General features: G+C 40.0%; 1 protein-coding gene and 1 non-coding gene across 9 annotated transcripts; both read left to right on the top strand.

The window, feature by feature from the left end:
- The first annotated feature begins 7 nt into the window (after positions 1–7).
- On the top strand, positions 8–25,948 carry ZBTB25 (zinc finger and BTB domain containing 25). Of its 8 annotated transcripts, none has more exons than XR_010664017.1 (5): positions 8–505; positions 12,110–12,289; positions 15,273–20,311; positions 21,173–21,207; positions 25,894–25,948. XR_010664017.1 is itself a non-coding variant. In XM_065941733.1 (4 exons), exons 2-4 carry the CDS (start codon positions 12,117–12,119, stop codon positions 21,424–21,426), a joined length of 1,371 nt encoding a protein of 456 aa, XP_065797805.1. In that variant the 5' UTR covers positions 8–505; positions 12,110–12,116; the 3' UTR covers positions 21,427–23,901. The 8 variants fall into 8 exon arrangements, 3 of the variants coding, with proteins under 3 accessions (XP_065797805.1, XP_065797808.1, XP_065797807.1); XR_010664019.1 differs by lacking the exon at positions 25,894–25,948 and having other exon boundaries at positions 15,273–16,216; positions 20,218–20,311; positions 21,173–21,309; XR_010664020.1 differs by lacking the exon at positions 25,894–25,948 and having other exon boundaries at positions 15,273–16,216; positions 20,218–20,311; positions 21,176–21,296.
- TRNAC-ACA (transfer RNA cysteine (anticodon ACA)) lies at positions 9,878–9,949 on the top strand. The gene has a single exon. It is a non-coding gene; the product is annotated as a tRNA-Cys (tRNA).
- Positions 25,949–27,237: the final 1,289 nt, after the last annotated feature.

Genomic DNA, 27,237 nt, shown 5'->3' with positions numbered 1-27,237 from the left:
TCCCAGGGCTTAAGCTTCCCTGGCCCCGCGCCCTCACTCTTCCCGCGAAGACGCGGGTGCACCCTTTCCCGCCCCCATCTCTGAATTGAGGTGGTGCCTGTGTTTTTTGCACACCCTGGGGAAAGTCCCCGGGTCACGCGGTTGTGTGTGGGGGGGAGCCTGTGACGCTCAGGCTGGTCTCCACGCTTCCGCCTACAGTCACGACTAGCAACCGTGGCGAAGGCACCCGGAACGCGGGCCGACCCCCGCCAGGCCAGTTGAGCTGGCTGGCCGACGCGCACGTATGCACGCACGCACGCACGCACACTTCGGCCCCCGCGCCTCTGGTTCCTCAGCTACGAGGCGCGCGGTCACGTGGGGCCCTTCGCGGGGCGGCTGGCGCGGGAAGCCGCGCGAGAGCGGGCCGCGGGTGCGTGAGCCGGCGCCGCCGCGTGACGTACGCGGCGCGGGAGGCACCCCTCCCGCACAGAGACCTCGGCCGCCTGCCTGCCGCGGCGGCCTCTGGGTAAGCGACGCGGCCCGGCCCCTATGGGCTGCCCCGGGCTCAGTCCCTCCCGCCGCGAGCCGCCTGGGGCGGCGGCCTGCAGCTGCGCCGGTCGCGGGACAGATGCAAGTAGCTGGGGAGATGGGTGTTTCTGGTCCGTTTGAGATGTCAATCAGGGCACTGGAGGAAAATGGCAACCGTCAGTGAGAGCTGGGCGGAGGATATCCAGAGCGGCCTTTCTCTGCCCACACCAGGCGGCCGCCGGGCCCGACGCAGGCCGGGACTGGGCTCCGGGGCGCTTCAAATGAACGGAGACCTTCCGGCTGGGGGTCCCGGGGCGACCCGGTGTGGGTAGCCCCCACGGGCCTGAGGCATTCTCCAGGCTGCTGCACCCCCGACCCCTCTCGCCAGTGGGCGGGTCTCCAGGTGCCACTTGCGGGATGCTGCAGGCACTGTCCTCCGTCTCCCCTCCACAGCCCCGTTTGTGATTACCCCGTGTCTAGGGCCGGAATTCCCCCTCATCTCCATAATTCTTTTTTCAGATTATGTTAATCTCATTCTAAGTCAGTTTTTCTTTTTAAAGCCTGCTCCATCTATCGCTGCCTTCTTTAGCACTCTTTATTTGGAGAAATCAAGCTGTTAAATTGTTTAGGCAGTGCCTAGCACCGTACCTGGAAATTGACAGGAGCTGACGTGTTTCATAAATTAACGCCCCGGTTCCCCCCAGTGGCATGCATTCTCTTGAGACTTCTCTTTGGCAAAGCTGCTATTCTCACAGGATTTTGTGAAGTATGTAAAGTACACCTTAGAATCACAAGTCTTAAAGCCAAAGGGGCCTAATAGAAAATGCAGTTCATCCCTCTCATTTTACAGGTGAGGACACCGGGCCAAAAGACTAGCTTGATCGAAGTCCCATACCTCTTCATTAACTAGACTCCAGGGCTCTAGATGTCTTGGTCTTCACAGTCCTCACCACACCAGGAGTGCGATGCCAGTTTAACCCACTCTTTGTAGAGACTTATCTGCTAGAGGTGATTATACTTGATTCCGGTTATTGAGAAATCAGACTTGGCTAGTGTGATGACTCTGGCATCTTAAGGAATGTGGTTGGCACTATTTCTAGGTGGAATAGACTGCTTTTTAATGTACTTTGAGCTCAAAGCTTGTCCCCCTCCCCCGCACAAAAACATTCAGCTCTGTTTTCTGCAAGAATAACCAAGATGTGCAGCATTAGTTGCTTCCTTGGATAAAGGCGCCAGAGATCACTTTGGCAATCTGAATATGGTTTAATTAAGAGTAAAGTATTAATCCGTTATCAGACATCAGGTCTCTAATAGAGAACACTGATGGGATAGGAAGCAGAATAGATGAGTCCTGATGGTTGGGAGGTTTTCATGAACCAATAGAACATCACAGGGATAATCAGCAAGAAGACAGGAGGGGACCTCGTATAACTTGCTGTACCTTTTCTCCCAACGCAGCTCTGAATGTCTTATTTGGAGGTAGTAGAGATGGATTTGGTCCTTGTTTATTGAGTAAACAGCCCAACAGCAACCTGCAGTGGCCCGCTGCTCTTTCATAGATGGATTATGAATACTTACCAAAATGGAGGTAGTATTGTCTCCCATCTTAAAAGCAAGGAAACAGGCTCAGAAAGATTTACCTGGTTTCGATGATGCTGTCATTTGCAGTAGAATTCAAGGCTAAATCACTTTATCTCCCAAGTTTGGTCAGTGCTCTTTTGCATTAGATCTTGCTACCACTTCAAGCCAGGAAGGGGATGAGTGAATCGCCTGTGGCTGATTTATTGGCGCCTGTGGTTGCCCAGAGAGGCTGAGCAGGACTTTCAGCTGCCCTCTATGCCTTAGAAAGCAGAGCTGTGTGCTTCCACCCTATCTCCTGAGGGGAGTGCGGAGGAGCCAGGCTGTCTAGCTGGGGAGGAGGGGCCCAAGTGCCTTGGCCATAAATTATCCTGGTCAGGGCTGTGCTGGGAAGTGTTGCATAATGCCCTCCCCAACACTGAACTAAAGTGATTTATTTACTATGGTCCGTAGATGGTGCTTGACCATCTTGTTAAAGAAAAACCTGTACATTTTAGTAATAAAGGCCAGAAAAGAGTTGGGGGTTTTATATTATTGCAGGTTTTTTCCTTGTCTTAAAGAGCAGTGCAGGTGCTCTTATCTTGATAAATTATAAAGTACTTCTACACCACTTCCTGTGCCCCCTTTCTGCTTATTTATTCCAAATTGCATGTGAACTTCAGTCTCCTGAGAGAAGAATGCTAAGAAAAGTACTATTCCAGTTTATAGTTACCAGCACAGGCTGTGGAGTCAAATATAGCTTTTGATCCCCACTTTGTACTATTTGCTTGTTGTATGTCCTAAGCCTAGGTTTTTTCTTATCTGTGAAGTGGAAATAGAAATAATGCATATAAAAAAAAAGAAAGAATACATATAGTCATGGTGAGGATTAAAAGAGATAGTGTACATAGAGCATTTAGCACAAGGCCTTACACATACCATTTACTCTATAATAGTAGCTATTGATAACTAACAATATTTCCTCTAGAAAAGATATTGCTGCTTGAACTTGCTTAGGGAGAGTGGAGGAAGAGGAAAGAAAGTGTTTGAAGCAAACAGTAGTTTCAGGATTATTGGTTGAATTTATTAACACATCTGCTTTTTCTAGCAGGAATTTTTTTTTTCTTTTTTAAAAAAATCTTACCTGGAGAAAAAGTGTTTATAGTGTTAAGTTAGTTACTTTTGAATATTTTTTCTAATTCATTATTTCCCTGGTTACAAATCAATCATACAATGGCTCTTTAATTCCTCCTGAGAAATCCTAGACACTTTAAGCAAAGGGTTTCATTAACGCATGTGGATAATGTGTTTGTGGAACATTCCATGGCAAAGGAAGCCTTGGTTCGTCTATATTCAGAAGTTATAATCATTCTTGTTTGTACTGTATTCCAGGTCTGTACCAGCATTGTTGTTTTCCAGTTTTCTCCTGCCCTGTCAGTGGCTTGCTTTTTCTTTCAGAAATGCAGACTTAATTTTTTTAGTGGACTGAGAGGAAACTTTTCCTTTCCTTTACAGGGTTCTGATATTTTTAAGATCCAGCAGCAATTTGCACTCACTGGTGTTAGCTTTCATGTTTGCCTGGCATTGCGGCTTTATCAGGCATCCCACGTGTTGGGTAGATGGGGGTAGAGATGTAGTAGGCTGGCTGTGTCTACCAACAGGCAGCAGGCCCCAAACTAACGTTTCCCCTGTTCCGTTAAAGGTTTCTAGAGCTTAACTGCTCTTCCTGTATCATCTACCACGTCTGCTCCTTACCCTCTTCTCTTACATTCTCAGAGATATTTTCAGTAGCAAATGCCTAGAATTACTGCAGGTTTTACCTCACACAATACTTTTCAGATTTTGAATTTCCATGTCATTTTCAGATATTATAAAAATAGATATAATAGTGTCTGAGTGAATATACCTCTTTTTCCTAAGTACTTTTAAAAAAGAAGTTTGAAAATGGTATGTGCTTCATCTGCCCCCAAGACCCATACTACTTTGGGAATATTTCTGTTTCTTGATCTGGCAAGTTTTTAGTTTAAAGTTAAAATTAGAATTACAGTGGATGATTTTGGTTCATTTAATGTAATTCATATAATTCCCACATTTTAAGCCCTTCTTGTGAAATAGCTTTTCTCTGTAATTTTAGTGTGTGAAATAGTCTCTTGGATTTCCTGGGTCCCTTGTTCTTCTAATGCAGTGGTTCTTAATTGAGGCATTATATTAGAATCACCTGTATGTTATTCGCTCAGTCCTGTCCAGCTCTTTGTTACCCCACAGGCTGTAGCCTGCCAGGCTCCCCGGTCCATGAAATTCTCCAGGCAAGAGATACTCAAGTGGGTTGCTGTTAACTTTTCCAGGAATCACCTGAGGATGTTAAAAAAGGCTCTGTGCCTCACCCTCAGCAGTTCTGTTTGGGTTAATCTGGAGTAGGAGTCAGACTTCAGTACAGCTCTGCATGGAAGGTTTTACAAGGCAGTTAGAGCCACTATTCTGGAGAAGATGATTTCTGCAAACATTCTTTCTCTTGGTTATAAAACATTACACTGCCACAATCATGTGAAGGTAAATTAAAAAGTTAAAATCATTATATAAATTCTTAGTAAGTAGCACTTTGGATATTTCTGCTTTTACCTTTGTATTTATAGCCATGAGTAAGTATCTCAAAAAAGCTATACACATTCCTAGGCCAACTTTCCTGTCTCCATGTCCTAATAATTAATAATAAAGTAACAGTGGTAGAAACCACAAAGAAAATAAGTGTTTTCCAGAGAAACGGATGTCTTACTTCTTTTGTTTATTCTTTTATTGAAGTCTTATAGCCTGCCTGAATGAAAAGTTGCATGTTGTAGGACATTATTCTGGCTGTCATAGATCTGAGAGTCCAGATCTGAGAGTCCAGTCTGTCTATTATAAGATTTTTTTTTAATAAACTCAAAGATGTTGGATATCAAGGTAACGTTGAAACTGTTCTAGCTTACTTAGATTGAGCTAATCCAGAGTTATTACAGTCTAGTAAGTAAATAATTTTTTGTAGTCTCTTAAATATCAGTGCTATTATTATAAATATCACTTTGATAACAGGCAAACCGTTTTAAGATGTAGCACCATTACATTTGGCTATAGCGTTTGTAAATACAGTGGTAAGTTATTTTATTGCAACCTCTCTTACATTTTAAATCTCCACCAAAATTTCTCACGTGTAACTTCTAAGATGTTTCTGTACACATAGGAAACTTTGACTGTTCCACATACTAAAGAAAATAAAATGGGTAGACAAAAAATGATGACCAAAGTCTATATTAAAAGCCTCTCTAATAATTTGTAAAGTAAGTTGTATTAGAAAATGTTCTGAATTAACTATGTGATGTTTTGGTTCTAGTAACATGAAGTAAAGTCTGGTTGTGCTGCCTTAAAACATGTCTATAATGCAAAAAAGTTTGAATGAACTTATATATATGACTTTTTATTTAACAGATTTGAGTTTATTTCATTTTATAAACTTGAAACATTTATCCCCTTATTTGGTTCAATATACTTGCAGAATCTGCCATCATTATGTATGTTGATAGTTCTAGATGGGGATTTTTGAAGAAAGGGTACTGAGTTTAAGATCAGACTTGAAGTTCTGCCAGTACCATTTAACGGGTAGTTATCTGATTTTGGGTACCTTTCCTGCCTTCTCTGAGCTTATGGTTTCTTAACCTGAAAATGGAAATAATACAGGATCTGCTTTAGTACCTCATAGGATCAAAAAAAGATAGTGTCGGAGAGAGGTTCTCAAAGTGTGGTCCATGGACACCTTGAAGTTTCCTGAATTTCTTTCAGTGGGTTTACAAGTATCTCCCTTTTGCCAAGGCAGTTTCTCTTAATACATTTGAACCAAAACAGCATGTGGCAATAGATTGATTGAAAAGGCAGAGAAAAGAACCCAGCTATAGTTTTTAAAGCCAGGTATTATTAAAGAAGATTGCAAACTATAAGTGCCACCCTTCAAAGTGGATAAGAATCCACCTACCCGGTACAGGGGACACAGGTTCAATCCCTGGTGTTGGAAGATTCCACGTGCTGCGGAGCATCTAAGCCCACACGCCACGGCTACTAAACGCATGCTCTAGAGCCCTTAAGCCGCAACTACTGAGACTGTGCCGCAGCTACTGAAGCCCACATGCCCCAGAGCCCACGTGCTGCAGATACTGAAGCCTAAGCGCCTAGAGTCTGTGTTCCGCAACAAGGAGAGCTACCGCTGTGAGAAGCCCACGCACCGCAACGAAGAGTAGCCCCAGCTTGCTGCAGCTAGGGAAAGCCCACACACATACACAAAAAGCAGTGAAGACCCACTGCAGCCAAAAATAAATATTTTTAAAAACCGATGCCACCCATCTCACTTTAAGAAGTTATGTTTTGGAATATATGTGTTATTTATATTAATATGTAATGGGTTTTTTGTTATTTCAAACATTAAAATTTTTTAAATTTCTCACTCTAATTCTGAATATGATAAATGGTGATGAACATAACCCACATAACAGCCCTTAGTACTTTTCTTAAGAGTGTAAATAAATCTGGAGAACAAAACTTTAGAACAACTGATAAAGGGTAATGACTGAGTAGTTCTATCAGGAAAATTATGCAAGTGAAAATTGTAAACTTGAAAAAAAGTTTGAAAACGACCATATGGCATTAGAGAGTGATAAAAAGCAAGCAGAAACTAGAATGAGGTCTACACTTGGAAGAACAGAACAGTTGTGAATAGTTTTCCATTTTTATGGCTTTTAACCTGAGAAAGGCCCGAGTTGGGAACTCTGAGGGCATGCCTAAAACTGTGATAGTAATCTGTAGTCTTGCTTGAAGAAAAGAGGACAGACTTCAAAGTGACCACATAGGTAGAAAGTAGGGAGGAAAATCCAGAAAGGTCGTTGCAGGGACCCCCAAATACTGTATATAAACTCAGCTTAAATCTCTTGCCAACCCTGAAATGTATATGTGTGTTGAGCAGCCTCCAAACAGCACACCTAACAAAAAAAACCCCAAACCATATTGGAGGCAGAACTTGGGAGTTTAAGTTCAGCCTAGTTAATTTGCAAAAACAAAACAAAAAAACATCAGTGCTGTTTGGAAGAATATTATAGTACCTAGAATCTTTAGTAATGACAGTGTCTAAGATATTATCCAAAATGATGAGACACATGAAGAAACAGGAAACTATCATCCTAATTGAGATTGACCCCAAGAGACCCAGAGGTTGGGTTTAACTGAGAAGATTTAAAGCAACTACTGTAACTGCTGAAGGGTGTAAAGGAAAATAAGGTCATAATATGTGAATAAACTGGAAATCTCAGCAGAGAAATAGAAAAAGTGAGATGAAAATTTTAGTCCTGAAACTATATCTGAGATAAAAAATGGGTTAACAGGAATGATGGTGAACTTGAAGATAGGTAAATGGAAATGATCTGTATCTGAAGCAGAAAGAGAAATTACTGTGTGTGAAAGTTCTTTATAAACGTCAACACTGTATTAACATCAAGGATTAATGGGTTTCTTTCAAGGCCTAAACTCACCTCTTTCCTCTGCATATAGACTGACTTCATAGTTTGTAAACCAGTGCCATCTAAGAGTACTCTGAGATTCTCTCTCCTTACCTCAACTATGTGCTTCCCACTATCAAAAAAAAAAAAAAAAAGAGATCCTTTTTTTTTTTCTCCATGGCTCACTGCTGCACTTATACTTTTGATTCTATCCCCAGCTTCTAGAGATTCTACCACTCTTCGGCCTGAAAGTCTTTGATCTGTAGTTCCCTCATCCTGTTCTATCTGTACCTATCCTCAGTGGCCTCTGCTTTCTAACATTCTAACATCCCACTGGAATCAGATACTTTGCTCTTTCCCAGTTGAGAGAAACCTCTTGGTCAGCACACTTGGGGGGTGTTTGTAATAGGCCTCATCCCCATGTCTCTCAGCCACCCCTCCCATCAAGGTTCTTGCCTTTTTTTTTTTTTTTTTAAGGTTCTTACCTTTTCTCGTGTTGTGTGAGTCGCTGCATCGTGTCCGACTCTTTGCGACCCCGTGGACTGTAGCCTGCCAGGCTCCTCTGTCCATGAGGTTCTCCAGGCAAGAATACTGGCATGGGTTGCCATTCCCTTCAGAGGATCCACCTTTTCTTTACCTCCCTCAGTAACAATATATTTTCTTATTTCTCTTTGTCTGTCTAGTTGTATCTGTGTTTCTCAAGGATTCATTTTTAGCTTTTTTTCCTACTCTTTTCTTATTTTACTTGGCAATCCCATCCATTCCTGGTGACTTCAGCCCAGTGATTTCGGAGGACCTCCTCTCCAGTGCTGCTTGTTGTCTCCACTGGTAACTGAACATTTCTACTTAGATGTCCTAGGGTGGACACCTCAAACTCACTGTATCCAAAGTGAAGCTTCTCTCTTACCAAGTCAGTTTCTGTGCCTCTCCTCTGGCATTCTGCTATACCACCTGTATATCAACACTGCACATGGCAGTCACTCTGCAAATAGGACCCCGAGGAATGAATGAATGCTTCCAGTTGCCAAGCTGGAATTCTGAAACTCACTTTTGACTTGATCTTCCCTGTGACTGACCACATCCAGTTCTCTGCCAATGCTTGTCAGCTCTCCATCTGGTATATCTTCTTGTATTCCTTTCTTCATTCCCACTGCCATTATCTGGATGTTACGAAAGACTACTTGCTGGTCTTTATTGCTCCATGTCTTTTCCTTGTTAATCTTTTATATTCGTTGCTACTAGAGCAGTCTTGATTCTCAGGCCTAATGATGATGATTTTACTCATTCTGGTTTTTTATTTTTTCCTGCCTGGAATGCTATGTTCACCTTCTCCATTTTCATCTAAATCCAGTTCTAATGGCTTATTTCTCATTGGGTTTCCTGTCATTTATCTCCCCCTCATGCTGTCCAATTGCTCTTACGGCACTTAATCACTTTTGCTTCATGTCATAGTTACTCTGTTTTATGTTTTGTCTCCTCTATTAGCTTATTGACTGTAACATCACTGTAATTTTTTTCTGTCCCTGTGCCTTGTACAGTGCATGCTTTCAAATACTTTCCTTTATTAAATTTCTCTTCACAAAGTATTTGTTTGATAAGTGAATTTAACTGTTACTCATAGACCATTAACCACAGATTTTTATATATGTGACTTTTTAGTGTATGCTATTTTCATTTCTACATGGTTCAATAGTTCACTATACTAAGGCACTATTTATATACACCATGTGTGTATATATATATATAGAGAGAGAGAGAGAGAGAGAGAGAGCTGTTGAAAATGTTTATGATCCAAGGGGGGTTTTTTGGAGACAATTTGTAAGACTGGTTTAAGGTACGTCAAGCTTAACTATTTTATTGAATCTAAGACCTATTTTTCACATATTGAAATATCCAATATAAAATTTTTATTTGGTTTTTTAATCTCCTTATAAATTGGTGGTATTTTAGAATCAGGGAAATGTGGTAGATACAATAAATAATGACTTTTGGTTAAATGGCCTTTTGGAACAATACCCACAACTTGGATTTTTTATTATGTTCTTAGAGGATAGGCTCAGGTCGCTGGAGTTTCTGTTATTTTAATTTCTTATTTTATTTATCCTTAAAAGCTTTTAAAATGAGATAAAAAGGGATATGGGTTTTGTTTCGTTACTCGAGGGAGGACCAGGGGAAACTATTATGTTTGAATTAGGAGAATTTTTTAAAGTAGTGTGTGAATATAGAGTTAAAAGCAGTTTTAGGATTCTTAAAGTATAATATTATTCATATAAAAACCTTCTTAAGGGATATATGGGACTTCCCTGGTGGCTCAGATGGTAAAGCGTCTGCCTACAACGCAGGAGACCCGGGTTCAATCCCTGGGTTGGGAAGATCTCCTGGAGAAGGAAATGGCAACCTGCTCCAGTATTCTTGCCTGGAAAATCCCATGGACGGAGGAACCTGGTAGGCTACAGTCCATGCGGTCCCAAAGAGTCGGACACGACTGAACTACTTCACTTTCACTTTCAAGGGATATGTACATATGGAGTAGAAATATGATAATGTACAGTAGAGTCATGAACAGTAAATCAAGATGGTAGTTGCCTTTGGAGGCAAGGAGTAGGGGGTGGGTAGGGGATAGAATGAGGGAGAAATGCAGTGGTTTTCTACCCTATTTGTAATTGTTTACTTTCTGTGCCCAGGGCTAGGTGCATGGGAGGTGGATGCTTGTTACATTGTTCTCTTTATCTACTTACCTGAAATACTTCAGCATATTCAAACAGGATAGTTCCCCGCCCCCCACTCTTAAGTCCCTGCTCTCTAGTTTCCCTGGCAGAAAGGAAAGGGGTTTCTTTGAACCTTTCCAGACATGTTTACATAAACAAGAATATATTTATGCATAAATTCTTAGCCCACCTTTAAAAATAAAATAACAACTCTACCACTTTTTCATAAATAGTAGTCTTCTCTACACAATTTTACATTTTGCTCTTTTTTTACTTAGTATGTATTGGAGATTATTCCATATTAGTACATTAAAAACATGGTTTTAGCAAAAATAGCTTTAACCTTTTATCAGTAATAATTGCTTTAGTTTTTACCAGTTTTAAATGTTTATTTTGCTGTGTCACATTTGCTTAAGTAGCAGGAATCTGGGTTTCTCCCTGGTTCTTCTTTCCAGGTATTCCTCTGAGACTTCCCAGGGTGCTTGCTGACTGTTCCCTCTGCTCCTTGAGTTGGTGGGTGGTATCTTTTTCTGGGAGGTGGAGAGGAGGACCCTGGGGGACTGGAGTCCAGTGCCCAGGTTTGAATCCCCAGCTCTGCATCTCACTAGCAGCGTGATCTTGGGTCAGTGAACTCTGTGTGCTGATTGTTTCCTCACCTGTAAAATGGATTGATTATTTCCTTTCTCGTAGAATTGTATTGAAAAGTAAATGAGTGAAAAATTCCTGACACACAGGAAACATTATAAACAGTTGACGATTTTTATTACCCATCACTCAGCATTTTGCATCCCAAGCTACTGCCAGTCTCGACAGCTAACCCCCCACTCTCATCACTGACCTCCTTAAGACTTTGATCTGTCTGGTTAGTGAGAAAGCTTCATTTTTTAGGACCTGCTCTTTTAGAGGAGGTTCTCCCAGACACTAGTGATGCCCTTTATACCACAGCTGCCTTCTCTTTGAAGCACCAGGGCTCTCTGCACAGTTGAGGTGGAGAAGGTGGATGGAGAGGATGGCACAGCCTCCCGCTTTCAGGGCGCCCTCAAATGTTCTTGCTGCTCTGCTCACCCTAGGCTTCTCCACCAGAATTCTTTTGCACGTTCTTCAGGAGGCATGATTCCCCACTCCCCGCCCCAGACCAGTGGTCCCATCCAGCATTCTACTTCTTCGGGAACCTCCATGCTTATATGTGTCTGAGTCCAGTTAAGATCAGGGCTTAGGTTCTTTCCCACTGGGCTCCAAGCCCCATGTGGCGTGACATCTATTTTAAGGGCTTCTGTGACTGATAAGTTTCCCAAACTTTATATGATAGGCGACCAGTGTCCCCTGAGTATGCAGAGGATCCCTAAGGAGCAGGGAGAGCTCTTGCCTAGCCAGGACACACTGTAATGTTATTAACATTTATAGTTGACATTTGAACAGTAGTTTCCATTGCAAGGTGCTTTTCATGTAACTTATCTCATCTGGCCCTGAGGCAAAGATCAGTACCTCATTCGCATTTTTGCCAGTGAGGAAACTGAGGACTAGAAACATTGTGGTCACATAGATAAAAAAGGACAGACTTCCTCTTTCACATCTTTGGCACCCACTGCAAGTCACTTTATTACCAGATTTTAAAAAGGCCATGTGTTAACATTTTCAGTAGGGTTGATATTAGTTATTCATAATGGGATATTTAATGTTAGCTAAGTTTAGGGTTAGATTAACAGTATTGAAAACTGTTGAGTAATTTCATTTAGATTTAGGTCTCCCAGTCCTCTGTAGGTTTGTGTGAACTATAGCCAATTTGGTAAATAAAAAATATATATATATTGTCCTTTTTCTCAGAGCCACAATGGACACAGCTAGCCATAGCCTTGTCCTTCTGCAACAGCTGAACATGCAGCGAGAATTTGGTTTTCTGTGTGATTGCACCGTTGCTATTGGAGACGTCTACTTCAAAGCCCACAGAGCAGTGCTTGCTGCTTTTTCTAACTATTTCAAGATGATATTTATTCACCAAACAAGGTAAGGAGGTGCTTTTGTAAATCAGAAGAATTTTTAATAACCTCATTTTGGGTATTCTTTTTTTATGGGATCACCTTAGTAAATAATAAAGAAATTATCATTTTTTTACACATCTGTAATTAAGCTCTGTATAGAATCCATGGTGGAAGATAAGAATGAAAACAATAATACGTAAAGTTTATTTATTTGTTTAATCCCATAACCAACCACTAAGCATGTATCTAATGTAAATTCTACTGTTATCCATACTTTCTTAGGGAAAAAGAAACTGTGATTGAGTTATTAAGTAACTTGTTCATCTAGGATTACACGCACAGCTAATAAGTGAAACTCAAATGCAAATCTGTGCTCTTAGTCACTAAGTTGTTGATTTCTTTCCTTAACATTTTCATAGCAAGATTTCAATGTCATAACTCCACCCACCTCGTGGTGGTGGCGAGGAGCCCCGCCTGTGGGCGGGGCAGTCGTTCCACCCTTCTTTCCTCTGCGGGCTCCGCCTCTCCGCGGGCAGCGGTGTCCTCAGCCCGTTTCTGGCCGCGCCGCTGAATTCGACCCTGGGTTGAGTGGCGCCGTCCCCACGGAGGGTGGGCCGATATTCCATATTGTAATTCAAAGGTCATTTGTTTCGAATATTTCTTCAAAAAATTTTTTTTAAATTTAGGTTAACTCAACATGGATAGGGAGAGGGGTATAAAATGGTATCCAGATTCTGAGTTCTTGGTAAAGAATAGCTTTAATGCATCTTAGGTTAAAAGTGATGGAACACTATGCTTTTTTAGAAGATTTTACTTCTGGCATTTCTTTGGCAGTCCAGTGGTTAAGACTCTGTACTTCCCCTGCAGGGGGCGCAGGTTCGATCTCTGGTCAGGGAACTAAGATCACAGGCCAGGTGGCTTGGCCAAAAATAAAAAAAAGACATTTATAGTCTAAGAGAGAGGTAATGCGTGTAAGGAAAATAATTGCAGGTGTAATTGATCTCTTTGTGCCTCAGTTTCCTTCTCTGTAAAACACTAGTATATCCACTCCATGGTGTTGAGATGATTAAATGGATTAATAATATTAAAGTGTTTGCAGCAGAGCTTTGCACTGTTAGCTGCTGCTATTAATAATTTCTGTGATGTCTATAGTCGAAGTGTTGCACAAAGTAGACTGGAGTGTCAGCAGACTTATTTTGAGAGAGTTAGAAAGATTTTATAGAGACTCTGAATCTTAAAGGATCAGGAGGAGTTTTTCACATGTTACAGAGGAATGCCAATAATTGCAATTATAGGTGGAGGAAATAAATGCACGAAAACATTCGCAGATATGAACCAGGCTAGCACATTCAAGAAATGGAGTAAATCAGAATGATTGGCATGTATGATAAAAAGGGGAAAGAGATTAGAGTCCAGGACAGGTCATGGGAAGCCTTTTCCATCTCACACAAGTTTCCTCTCCAACTTAAGTGTCAATGTAGAAACTAGATTAGGAACGCTACCTTCACGTCAGCCTCATTTGAGAGCAGTGAGTTGGTTTAGTTCTTAAAGCACCTGTTTTTTACCAGGCACCATGCTAGGCTAAATTCAGGAGATGCATAGGTAACAGGCCTGCTCTGTGATATTTCTGCTGAGTAACTAAAATTCCTCACTTAAAAGACCTCTGTGCTGATACTAAAAAAAAAAAACCCTGCCACAGACCATGGCAGTGAGTAGGTCAGAGGTAAGAGTGAAACCCAAGAGGGAATCCTAAAATATCAGGACTAAAGAAATGGATTGCTGGCATACAGACTGCTTTCTGATGTGTTGAGGCAAACTTTCGTTTCAGGGAAGGTATGTCCATCGACTGATGCCATTGTTCCTTGTTATCTAGCCTCTCCCTCAGGTTCTCTTTATCTTAATTTTAACAGTGTTTCCTGATTTCTTGTTACACAATTATTTCCATCTATCTTCTGAATTCTAGATTCATATGTGAAAAATTGGGCTTGAGACTAATTTAAAGCTTTTCAAAATTACACTTGTATTCATTTGTGATCTAAAGAGTAGATATATTAATATACTTGGAAGCCAAAATAAGGTGAGTATGATTTAAATTCTATATGGTACCAATTCCAATAAGCCCTTTGAAATTTTTAAATTATTTTTTATTGTGGCAAAATATATATAAACATAAAATTTACCATTTTAACCATTAATTGTACAGTTCAAGGGCATGAATCATATCCATAGTGTTGTGTAACTATCACCATTACCTATTTCTAAAACTTTTCATCACCCCAGAAAGAAACTGTAACCATTATATAATAACCCCCCATCCTCTCCACTCTCAAGTTCCTGGTAACCTCTAATCTATTTTCTGTCTCTGAATTTTCCAAATCTAGATGTTTCTTACAAGTGGCATCATATAAAATTTGTCCCGTTATGTCTGGCTTATTTAATTTAGCATGTTTTCAGGATTCATCCATGTTGTAGTATATATCAGAACCTGATTGCTTTTTATGGCTGAGTAACGTTCCACTGTACGTATATACTGCATTTTGTTTCTCCATTCATCTATTGATGGATAGTTGGGTGGTGTTCTGCTTTTGGTTAATGTAAAATGCCCTTGGTTTGTGGATTTCCATTTGACTCCTTGAATTCAGTTCTTTTGGTTATATTCCCAGTAGACTGTTAAGTTCCTTAAGGGCAGGGTATCTGTTTTATTCATTTTTCTACCCCCTGCATGCAGTTTAAGTGCATATCACTTGGGAGTCACTAAATGTTGAACTAATCAGAATATCTGTGTTTCTTAACTTTAGGCAGTAGATTGAATACCTGAAGACTTGGTGCTGGGCCATAAAACTGGTATACAATGAAAATCTGAGCTTTTGTTACTGTGTTTCATCAAGGCAAATTGTTAAATTAGAAGTTAGGAAGAAACTGCTTTAGCCTTAGACTGTATGCTGTTAACTAAAAAGGCCAACTGGGTTGTTTCATTCTGTATGGGTCTGTTTTTTTGTTTTTAACAGTGAATGCATAAAAATACAACCAACTGACATCCAGCCTGACATATTCAGCTATTTGTTGCACATTATGTACACGGGGAAAGGGCCAAAACAGATTGTGGACCATAGTCGTTTGGAGGAAGGGATTCGATTTCTTCACGCCGACTACCTTTCTCACATTGCAACTGAAATGAATCAAGTGTTCTCACCAGAGACTGTGCAGTCCTCAAATTTATATGGCATTCAGATCTCAACGACCCAAAAAACAGCTGTCAAACCAGGGCTGGAGGTCAAGGAAGCTCCTTCCAATAACAGTGGAAACAGAGCTGCTGTCCAGGGTGACCACCCCCAGTTGCAGCTCTCTCTTGCTATTGGGCTGGATGATGGCACTGCAGACCAGCAGAGGGCCCATCCTGCCTCCCAGGCCTTGGAGGAGCACCAGAAGCCCCCAGTGTCTATCAAGCAGGAGAGATGTGACCCAGAATCTGTGATCTCCCAGAGCCGCCCCTCACCTTCATCAGAGGTGACAGGCCCCACTTTCACCGAAAGCGGTATCAAAATACACTTATGCCATTACTGTGGGGAACGTTTTGATTCCCGTAGTAATCTAAGACAACATCTCCACACCCACGTGTCTGGATCCCTCCCATTTGGTGTCCCTGCTTCCATTCTGGAGAGTAATGACCTTGGTGAAGTGCATCCACTTAATGAAAATAGCGAGGCTCTTGACTGCCGCGGGCTCAGCTCCTTTATTGTCAAGGAGAATGAGCAGCAGCCTGACCTCTCAAACCGGGGTGCCACAGAGCCTTTGCAGATCAGTCAGGTGTCTTTGATCTCCAAAGACACCGAGCCAGTAGAATTAAACTGTAATTTTTCTTTTTCAAGGAAAAGAAAAATCAGCTGTACCATCTGTGGTCATAAGTTTCTCCGAAAGAGCCAATTGCTGGAGCACATGTACACACACAAAGGTAAATCTTACAGGTATAACCGGTGCCAAAGGTTCGGTAATGCATTAGCCCAGAGATTTCCGCCATATTGTGACAGCTGGTCTGACATCCCCCTGAAGAGTTCTCGTTTGTCGCAAGAACAGTTAGATTCACCTTGTGCCTTAGAGTCAGAACTCACACAAGAAAATGTGGACACGATCCTGGTTGAGTAGCAGTTTCTCCTTCAGAATTTTTATATCAATTCTGAAAAAGGAATTCCACATGTGTTTTTTTATTCATAAATTATTTTCCTCCTCAAGTTCTTTACCATTTGTCCATAGTTCTAAGGTTGTATATACTACATCTTTTTATTGTAAAGATCTATCAATACATTGCTGCCAAAATGTAACCTTCCACTGGGGCTGTCTTTTCCTCAGTTAAATGACAATTTAGAAATGAGAAATCAATGTGGAAGTATGGAAATTTTTTCAGGTTGTAGAATCTGTAAAGGCAAATTGAATATGAAATAAGTGTAATCTTTTTTAAAGAATGTTCTAAACTATCACTTTTGGTTAATGTTCCACATGAATCAAGCCCCTATGAGGATTATTTTAAAATATTTTCTGCCGTATAGGAAATTAATAGTTATATTAGTATATAATATATGTTATAATGTATAAAACATTTGTTTGAGGGCATAACTATACCAAATCATGAGTAGTTTTAAATTACTATTTATTTGCTAGTTGGGCAACATCTTGCATGCATGCTCAGTCATTCAGACAGATTCTGGGGTATGATTCTTTGTGACCCCACAAAGTGTCTGACTGTGACCCCATGGACTGTAGCCTGCCAGACTCCTCTGTCCATTGGATTATCCAGGCAAGAAAACTGAAGTGGGTTGCCATTATGTGACTTTATTTATTTAACATTGAGCATACCTCATTTTCAATAAATATTTTATTTAAAAGAGAGAAAAAGAGAAGAGTCGGAAACACACAAAAACTTAGCGAGTCAGTAAGATACATATACATAGGTAAGCATAGATGCCTCCAGAGTTAGAGACAGCAGTTCAGACACATCTGTGTGGACTGACACCCTGGTGTTGTTACCTTAATCTAGTGTTTTCTTAAAGAACTTAAGAGCAGTTCGAGATTTTTATGACAAGAGGTTTATATGAGCTTAAGAGGAAAATGATAGAATACAAATTATCTTTCTATCCATAGTATCAGAAGATTTTATAGGCTGCTTGAGTTGACATTAATTTTCTAACAAAAACCTGAAAAGGTACTTTTTCAGGTACTTTTTCAGGTACTTTTTCAGTGGCACAGTTTTCACTTTTTTTCTGGTACATAAAACCAGCAGAGTAGATATAGTCAGTGTACTAGAACTATGTTTAAAAATCATGACCAGCCTTCCCTCTGTGAGTCAACTTAACTCCCCTTTCTAATAGTGAAACTTACAAAGCTAAAACTCCAGAAAAATTAAAATTAATGGACCAAATGGCAGATTCTTCTGCTGTGTGTAGCTGGGAAAAAGCTGGTCAAACTTCACCATAGAGGATAGATCTAAATTGTTTCTGATATGTTTAAATTTTAAATACTAGATAGTCAAGAATAATCAAAGAGAGAGGCTTTAGAACACCCTCGTCTTTTTTGTATGTTGCCCTGTTAAATTCTAACTCTCACAAGTATTTTAGTAAATTTAATAAATTTGGTTTCTACAACTTAGAATTTAACTGCATACAAAAACTCTAATCTCCCTGATGACTACACACTTTACAGTTCCTGACATCAGAGTTCCTTAAGTATCTGAGTTTAGTCAGGAGGGAGCTCAGAGAGAAATCCATCTCGTTTTAAGGGTGCTAGGAATTTCTCTGAGTTATCAGTGAGTTTAGGCAGATTATAAAATGGTAAGTTTTTCTTAAGAAGTGGATGAGGAAAACCAATGGGCACTATCTAAGGTGGTTGAACTTCTGTCCTAGACAAGGATGTGAAGCCTCGTGGGGTCAGGATTAACATGCTAAGAGCAAAATCTAAGTAGCTATTGATACAAAGTCAGTTGTATCCGTCAGTAGTTAAAACAAATGTATTGCTCTTTAGTATCAGAACTTCATCTAATCATATTCTTAAATCATTTCAGCAATTATTCAAACTTACACTGTCCTCAATGATTTCATCACATAAGGTGAACACAAATATTAACGTTGATTTCATGTATCTTAGGCTATTCTGGATATATTCCCTAGCCTCCTTCAAGTAAAATTTTATTTTTTCTTGTTTAGATAAAAATCTTCTTGATTTTTCTGTTCTGTTTTCTTTCCTACTTGCTCAGTCATTAGTCCTTGACCCAAAAAGTGTGTGTAGCTTAAAGGGTGGGATTTAGTGTGCATATGAGTTGTGGGTAGGACAGCAGTTCAAGGCAGAGTCTGGATGAGGCAGGAGTTTGCTTTTGGCTGACTGTCCATAATAGACAACGCTAACTTAAAGCAGACATTTATCTACTTTGTTGAGTGTTAAGAAAGGAGTGATTAACTGTATTTTTATTCTTGTTCATAAGGTTCCTTTTAATATTAGGAATTCAAAGCAAGTGTTCTTTCCTTCATCTTCATAGTATTCTGTCTGTATTAGGAAGTGGGAAAATGAATACTCCATTTTATAGAAAAAAATCCCCAAATCTTGGTTCCAGAGAGCCAGTGAGTAGTGGTGTGGGGAATGATTCCAGTTTTATCTTTTTCATTTGTTCAACAGGAATATTTTAAAAATTACTTTATAACTAATATTGTGCCCTGAGTATTTTTAAAGACATGATTCCTAAGAAAATCTACCTTGTATAAAAAAGTTCCTCCAGCTAAAGGCTTTAATTTTGACTACATCATTTATAAAATGGAGCTGTTATGTTAGCCATATAGTATGGTCTGCATAATGATTGTCAAACTCTTAAAACTGAAAATGCTGCATGCACCTTAGTGTATCAGGCAAGTACTAAACAGACATTTCCCCTTTGGATCAGCTTAGAATTTTCCCTTTTTTCTAGATCCCACATATAGTTGTTTTCTGGAGGAAAACAGACTGTTGCAGTATTTGTTCTTGTTAGTGTATTGTTAAACTCAGTATCTGATAAGTGTAGTCTGCCTTATAAGAAAACCAACATTTCTGGATTTATCTCTTGAAATTATTATTTCTTTCTCTGAATTATTATTCACTTTCCCATCTGTGAAGTGTGTGAAAGCAATCCCTACCTCACAGGGGTGTTGTGAGGATTTGTTTTAAAATTGTGGTAAGTTAAATCAGTATTATTGATAAAAACCAACCATATAGGGACTTCTCCAGTGGTCCAGTGGTTAAGACTTCACTTCCCAACGCAGGGGGTGCCGGCTCAGTCCTTGGTCAGGGAGTTAAGATCCCACATACCTCATGGGTCAAGAAACCAAAACATAAAAACAGAAGCTGTATTGTAACGAATTCAATAAAGACTTAAAAAAAACCTCAACCATATAAAGAAAACTACATTCTGCATTTTTTATGTAGCTAAACCTTTAACTTTAGTATTCCAACTCATAAATTCTAGAATGTCTTCAGAAGCAGTCATGTGCTATTTAATACTCAATAATTGATTGGTAAAATTTTTTACTTTTTACAAATATCCTAGAAACAGCAGAATTGCTAGAATTCCTATGCTACCTTAGTTTAATCATAAGTATTTCTCTTTAGCCTTTAACAAGAAAGATAGTAATTCTTTGGCATTATTGGGAATGAAAACTTTCCAAGTTCAATGTTATTGAAAGTTCCCCCAAACATTGTTTACATATAGGAAAAGGAACAAAAGCAGTGGCGAAAATATCATTTTCATTTCTTTGATGTAGATCATCTCAAAAGTAGATAGAGACAAGAAATAGAATAGGGTTAATAACATAGTAATTTATTATGTTCTATCAAAATAGTATTGGAAAAGGTTTCACTTAAAACTGAAGGAAATACTTATTAATCATGGAAAAAGATAGTCTGGAAAATGTATAATTCCATTAATGTTTATTTGCACAGGTGAATTCTTGACGTTGTAACTCAGATCGTTGACAAGTATCCATTTTTTGTCTAATTGAGGTAAAAAATAGGCCGTGTGAAGAAATTTCATAAGGTAACTTGTATCTTTGTATGTTTTAAACTAAATGTAGCTCTGTGGTATTTTATTATAATTAATTTTTAAATTCCTGAGAATGAAATCTGTAAATTATTATTCTTTGCTGTACTTCTGTATTTGTATGCTTGAACTTTCTGAAGACTGGTGAGATTATACAGTCCTTAGCCTGTCTGTCTTAAATGTAAGGAGTTACAGACTGTGATTTTTGTCTTCAAGACCTGCAGAACCCTTTTTGCTTCAGTGTGTATCTGTCCACACTTGATTACTTAGTAGATATTGTTCCGGTGCGATTGGTGGACTGTCATCAACTCTTCTATTTTGTGCCAAATAGTCATTTAGTCAGATTAAATCAAATATCAACTTAAAATGCTTTCAAAGAAACTTGGATTTCAAAACCTTAAACCAAAAAAAAGGAAAAGGGAAATTTCCTGGTTGTCCAGTAGTTAGGACTCCGCTTTCACTGCTGAGGGCCTGGGCTTGATCCCTGGTTGGGGAGCTAAGATCCCACAAGCTATGTGGCACAGGCAAAAAAACCCCAAAACCAAAAAAAAAAAAAACCAAACCCCAAAACCTGTACAATGAAAAAGGCCCCCTGAAGAAATCTTCAAAGTACTACTAACACATAGTAACATATAATACAAGAGACTGAAATCAATAATATATTGTATGCTTAAACTCTTCCATCTAATGTACTGTGAATTTGCTTCAGAAATATTCTTTCAGAAAGTTTTGTATTCTCCATTTGGAACGAAAACAGTGAATTTCATGTACTTTATCATGACAAATAAATTAATGTGGCTTGATCGTAAACAAAACTTTTTATTAGCTCAGCTTATAGAATGTGTTCTTATTTTACAGCAGTGTCTGCCAAATGTTGTCTTCCTAGTGTTGAGGTAAGTAGTCTCTACCAGGTAACATTTTGGATGTGTGATGCAAAAATGCATCAGTGGGTCCAGTTCTTATCAACCATAATCTGTGTTAATAAAAAAGTGGTGCCCTCATCAAGTGCTTCCCAGCTGCCATCTCTGGAAAGAAAGGTAGTATCTAGTACTTTCCTGGAAGTTTCTTGCTTTGCTCCTTTCTCTCTTCCTTTTTTACTATCCCTCCAGTAGCGGAATCTGCAACAGCGATTCTTAGCCAGGATATATTAATCGGGTTCTCCAGAGAAACAGAGCCACACTGTGTGTGTATGTGTCTGTGTTTGTGAGAGAGGGAGAAAGGGAGAGAAAGAGATTGATTGACTGATTGATTATAAAGAATTGGCTTATGCAAATACGGAGGCCAAGTCCCAAGATCTGCAGGTGGCAAGCTGGAGACCCAGGGGAGCGGGTGAGGTAGTTCCAGTCCAAACTTTGCAGCTTGAGACTCAGGCAGGAAAAGACCACTGTCCCAGCTTAATAGGCAGAAGCTCCACTATTCTCAGGAGGGTCAGCCTTTTTGTTCAGTTCAGGCCTTCAGTTGATTGTAGGAGAGCTACTCACTGGAGAGAGGAAGTCCTCACTCAGTCTACTGAGTCAAATGTTAACTCACTCAGAAACAGGGACACGCCCCTGATAATGGTTGACCACATTCTGGGTGCCCTGCGGCCCTGTCAGGCTGACACACAGTTCGTGATCACACTGGCTGGTCCCCCCCACCACGGTGGCCCTCAGCAGTGTGGAGGTGCTTGTCACAGCCGGGTGGGGCTCGGAGAAGCTTGCTGCTGGTGTCTAGTGGGTAGGTAAATCAGGGGTGCTCTGAACAGCCTACAGCACAGAGTGTAGCCCCCACAACAAAGAATCGTCCAGCCAAAATGTCAGTGGTGCCAAGAATTAAATTTCTATTTGTATTAACTTTGTCCCATCTTTTCAAAGATAAAAATGTGATTATTAAAAATTATAGATATATTAAGCAACAGGACAGCCTAAAATCTACTCATATAATCTTTGAACTAAACAATTGTGTCCCTAATAAGTTCTCTGTGAAATTTAAATGTGATCATAAGTTGTAATTTGTATAAATATTTAATTTGGCCATAAGGTGGCACCAGTGTACCTTTTAAAAGTCTTTCACATAGCTTTGACTAGGCTGATAAAGGTCCGTCTAGTCAAAGCTGTGGTTTTTCCAGTAGTCATGTATGGATGTGAGAGTTGGACTATAAAGAAAGCCGATCGCCGAAGAATTGATGCTTTTGAACTGTGGTGTTGGAGAAGACTCTTGAGAGTTCCTTGGACTGCAGGGAGATCCAACCAGTCCATCCTAAAGGAAATGAGTCCTGAATATTCATTGGGAGGACTGATGCTGAAGCTGAAACTCCAATACTTTGGCCACCTGTTAGAAAGAGCTGACTCATTGGAAAAGACCTTGATGTTGGGAAAGACAGAAAGCAGGAGGAGAAGAGGACGACAGAGGATGAGATGGTTGAACAGCATTGCCGACTCAATGGACATGAGTTTCAGCAAACTCCAGGAAATGGTGAAGGACAAGGAAGCCTGGTGTGCTGCATTCCACGGGGTCACAAAGAGTCGGACATGACTGAGCCGCTGAACTTACTGAACTGAACTTTATGATCAAATTTGGCATCACTATTTGTTTAATTCACATTTATTTAGTACTTAGCTTCTTTGGGATTTTGTCTCACTTTATAGAGTTATGATTAATGAGAAGATTCCTAACATTCCATAATACATTAGGTACTGAAATATATTCACATCCCGCTTTGATCAAGATGCTCCCAATTTACTTGTATAGCAACAGATAACTTGAAAATATCATTTAGTATGCTGCTTTTATCAAGAACTTCTGAGGATTCTTGTAAGTCTTTAACATTAAGTGAAAGTGTTAGTCACTCAGTCGTGTATGACTGTTTGCGATCCCATGACTGTAGCCTACCAGGCTCCTCTGTCCATAGAATCTTCTAGGCAAGAAGACAGGAGTGGGTTGCCATTTCCTTCTCCAGGGGATCTTCCCAACCCAGGGATCAAACCTGGGTCTCCTGCATAGCAAGCAGATTCTTTACCATTAAGGCTTAGGCATTTTAGTCTCAATCACATTTGTTCCTCTAATCAGGCATCAAACTCAGTTTTTAGTGTTCTGCCAGGTTAGTAGATAAATCCAGGGGCATATGAGTAAATACTCCCTAGTTTCTTAACTTTTGTTTCTTTCCTTCATATGCACAGCCAGTGAGGTTAGCCTGTATATTATTTTCTGGAACTTTTTCTTTCAACTGTGATTTAACAACTGACTTTTTAAGTTGGTGTTCTTTTTCCATCTTCCTTCACTTCCTTACAGCCAGTTTCATTCTCTGAGTAGGCTGAGACATTCTCTCATAGAGTTCTTGTGCCTTCCAATGCTGAGTGAATGCAGGCTACCCTTTCCTTTCCACCGTTTCTGCTTGCAGTAGTACTATGAATATTATCCTCGGGCTTTGTGCCTCATCACTAAATACTTCTCTTAAATTTATTTTACAACTGATTAACCAGCTTGGACAATAAACCTGCTTCCTTCCAGATAAATTCTCTTCGGTGTTTATATAATGTTGAAACTTTTCTGTTGAAACAACTTGGTGATATTGTATCAAAATAATGGAAATAAAAGATCTTCCTTTAATCTGCTAGAAATCCTTGGTGTCCTTTCATGTCAGAAATCTGAAGGAATAGCAGTGCTATAGGAGGGCTGCTCTGCACAGCTGGTCCTTGCTTTAGTGGAGAAGAGGAGGAGAGGAGTGTGCAAGAAAGAGGCCTTCATCACCTGAAGTCACCTGTTGTATGATCCATGTTATTACTCAGTTTCGAAAAGGTTAATGTTAGATTCTTGTGGACCAAACAGGCCCTCGAAGAATGAGATCTTATGCATTTAGCTCTGCCACATTTTTCTGTAAGGGAAGCCATATGGTACTTAGTCCAAACCATATGTAGGTAAGTATCTAATTTTAAAAAAATAGGTTTTTTTGATAACTGGCATTTGTACCAAGTGCCTTGTAGGGAGGAAAATCTAAAGAACCTATGGTTTGGTTCTTTAGGAAAAGGATGCAACATTTTCAGAGAGAAGAGAAAAAGTTTTGAAATTTAGACCAAAGGTTCCAGTGGAGTGCATCTCAAAAAGATTTTTTTACTGGACCAGTTCTCATTTCCCACATTGCCCTTCTTCTACATATGTGCACAGTCCATGCTGTGAGCTCAGTGGTACCTGTCCTCTATCACAGCATTTTAAAATTTGGGAGGAAAGGCATATAAATGGAGAACTTTTTAAAAATGTTGAACGTCTCCTGTTTCACTGTTAACATAACCACAGTTTTTCAGATTTCTCCAGTTGGTGGTGAGCTTCAGACCCACCATGTAGAGCCATGCAAATTATGCACAATAACACCAGGGAGCACCACTCACCAAATGCATGCTTCTGGCTTTAGGCTTGCAGTTTGCACAGCTGTGCAGGGCAACCCTTTCTTTCCTTGAAAGTGAAAGTGAAATTGAAGTCACTCAGTCGGTCCGACTCTCTGTGACCGCGTGGACTGTAGCCCACCAGGCCCCTCCGTCCAAGGGATTCTCCAGGCAAGAATACTGGAGTGGGTTGCCAGTTCCTTCTCCAGGGGATCTTCCCGACCCAGGGATCAAACCCAGGTCTCCCGCATTGTGGGCAGATGCTTTAACCTCTGAACCACCTCTCCTTATCCTGGTTTAAATGTTGAATTTAAGAAGCCCTTATTTTGAATTTATGCAGCAAGTGGCAGTTTTCACTTGTGTATCCAAGAAATTATATTAAACTAGAATCCACAGGTGGTATAAAGAACAATGAAGAAAAAATGAATACTCCCTAGGTGACTCAACCATGTGTGTTTGTTAAAATGTAGAACTATGCACTAAACAGGGTAGATTTTACTGTATGTAAATTACACCATAATGAAGAAAAAATTAAGACCACCCAGATAAATATAGAAAAGTCTTAAAGTTTAATGAGCCATAATGATTATCATTCACTATTAATCCTCCCATGGGTCAGAAAAAACAAAAACAAAAAAACACCACCACCATCTAGACATTAAGAGTACAGAGAAAAAAAGAGGGGAAAAAAAGAGTACAGAGAAAACCTCATGAAACTAAAAAGGTAATTCTGAAATTCACTCTGAAATCAGACAAATTACTGATAGGGCTGTGGCACATCTGGATAAAAGATTAAACTCTCATGTTGAGTTTTTCACCTGAATTGAATTATGAGTGACCAGTTATTTTGGCATTTGGTGCATCTCAGCTTTACACAGAGGACAAGGACAATTCCAACTAGTCATTCTGATCAGGGAGATAGAAACAGTTTCAGTTGACCTGTTTAAAGGAGAGGTGACACTATGTTTTTATACTACAAATGGTTTTTCCACCTGGAACCTCTGCATTGTAATTTATATATGAAGATATCTGATTGACTTGAGCATACACGCTGGTAGCTGCATTAATCATGACTGTGATTGATCACAGATGTGGTCCAGAGGCCCACTTGTCACTGTACTGACAAGACCTTCCTGTGACCTACAGATACAGTATGGATTTGGGATTCAAAGGTTTGAGTACAAGTATACAAATGACTGCACCTGCTTTTGTCACTCCTAGGAGGAAGAAATGGCTATCCACTCCAGTATTCTTGCCAGGAAAATGCTATGGATAGAAGAACCTGGTAGGCTATAGTCCGTGGAGTTGCCAAGAATGGGACATGACTGAGCATGCACAAACATCTCCTGGGAGTACAAAATTGGAAGACCTATTTTTTTGGCCACAGTTATAGCTGAAAAAAATATAGGAAAGGTTTAATCCCTGCCCCTTGCACTGTCATAAAGATCAAGATAGAGTTTCCCAGGTGATGCTAGTGGTAAAGAACCCTCCTACCAATGGCAGGAGACGTAAGAGACGTGGGTTCGATCCTTGGGTTGGGAAGATCCCCTGGAGGAGGACTCAGCAACCCACTCCAGTATTCTTGCCTAGAGAATCCCCATGGACAGAGGAGCCTGGCAGGCTACAGTCCATAGGGTTGCAAAGAGTTGGACACAACTGAAGTGACTTAACATGCATGCGAAGATCAAGATAAGGCCAAAAGTCCTATTTGAGTCTAGCCATGAAACAAATTGTGAAGAAAAGTGCATCTGGTCTTGTAAAATGCAGAAACTGCTAGACACTGCTACCATTGCTATTATGATAAGTTAGAGACAGTTTTAAGTTGAGGAGTTTTCCACCCTAGGAGGCATCCTCCCCTCACCTAGGTTTTTCTTAACTGTGGTATCTGTGCCCAGCTTAGCTGAGGATTTTCTGTGAATGTATAGTGTGCTCATGTACAGATACATATTTACTCACTCTTTTTCCTAAGTTCAGAAAGCCTCCAATGATCTCAAGCTTCAGGGAAATAAAGAAAGGTATGCACCTCACAAAGTGATTGGGGGCTCCAGACTTAGCATAAAAGGGCAGAATCGCCTGTGAGGACAAGTGTTGGAAAAGGTTATGTACTTTTCTCTTAAATTAGAAAGATGTGACTTAATAAAAAAATTTAATTCCACAAAGTGTGAAATATTAAATACCCTATGTACAGTGTACATTAACAAGACATTTTACTTCAGAACAAAGTTTAGTTTTAGGACTTTTAAGATGTTATCAACTTTAAATTGATCCCAAGGTTTGGAAAGCACATTCTTTTCTAGAGCCTAATCATTGTCATTGGTCTGTGCTTCAGAAAAACAGGGTTGTCAATGTTTAGGGAAGAAAATTGGTGTCTTAGTAAACACAGAACTTTAGAAACATCCAGCTTTAGCAGGCACCATCTGAAAAAGCATTTTTTTGCATTCAAGTTGCTTAGTTATTTGGTAACCATATAGATTATTAACAATGTGTCAGTTAATGCAGAGAAAACAACTTGAGAACAGCAAGAGATGATGAAAACACTTCTGTCAGGTTCATAGATGGAATCAA

Source organism: Muntiacus reevesi, chromosome 7 (assembly GCF_963930625.1).
Source record: "Muntiacus reevesi chromosome 7, mMunRee1.1, whole genome shotgun sequence".
NCBI lineage: Eukaryota > Metazoa > Chordata > Mammalia > Artiodactyla > Cervidae > Muntiacus > Muntiacus reevesi.
The sequence above is the reverse complement of the archived record's forward strand: the minus strand, read 5'-3'. Positions and strand labels throughout refer to the sequence as shown.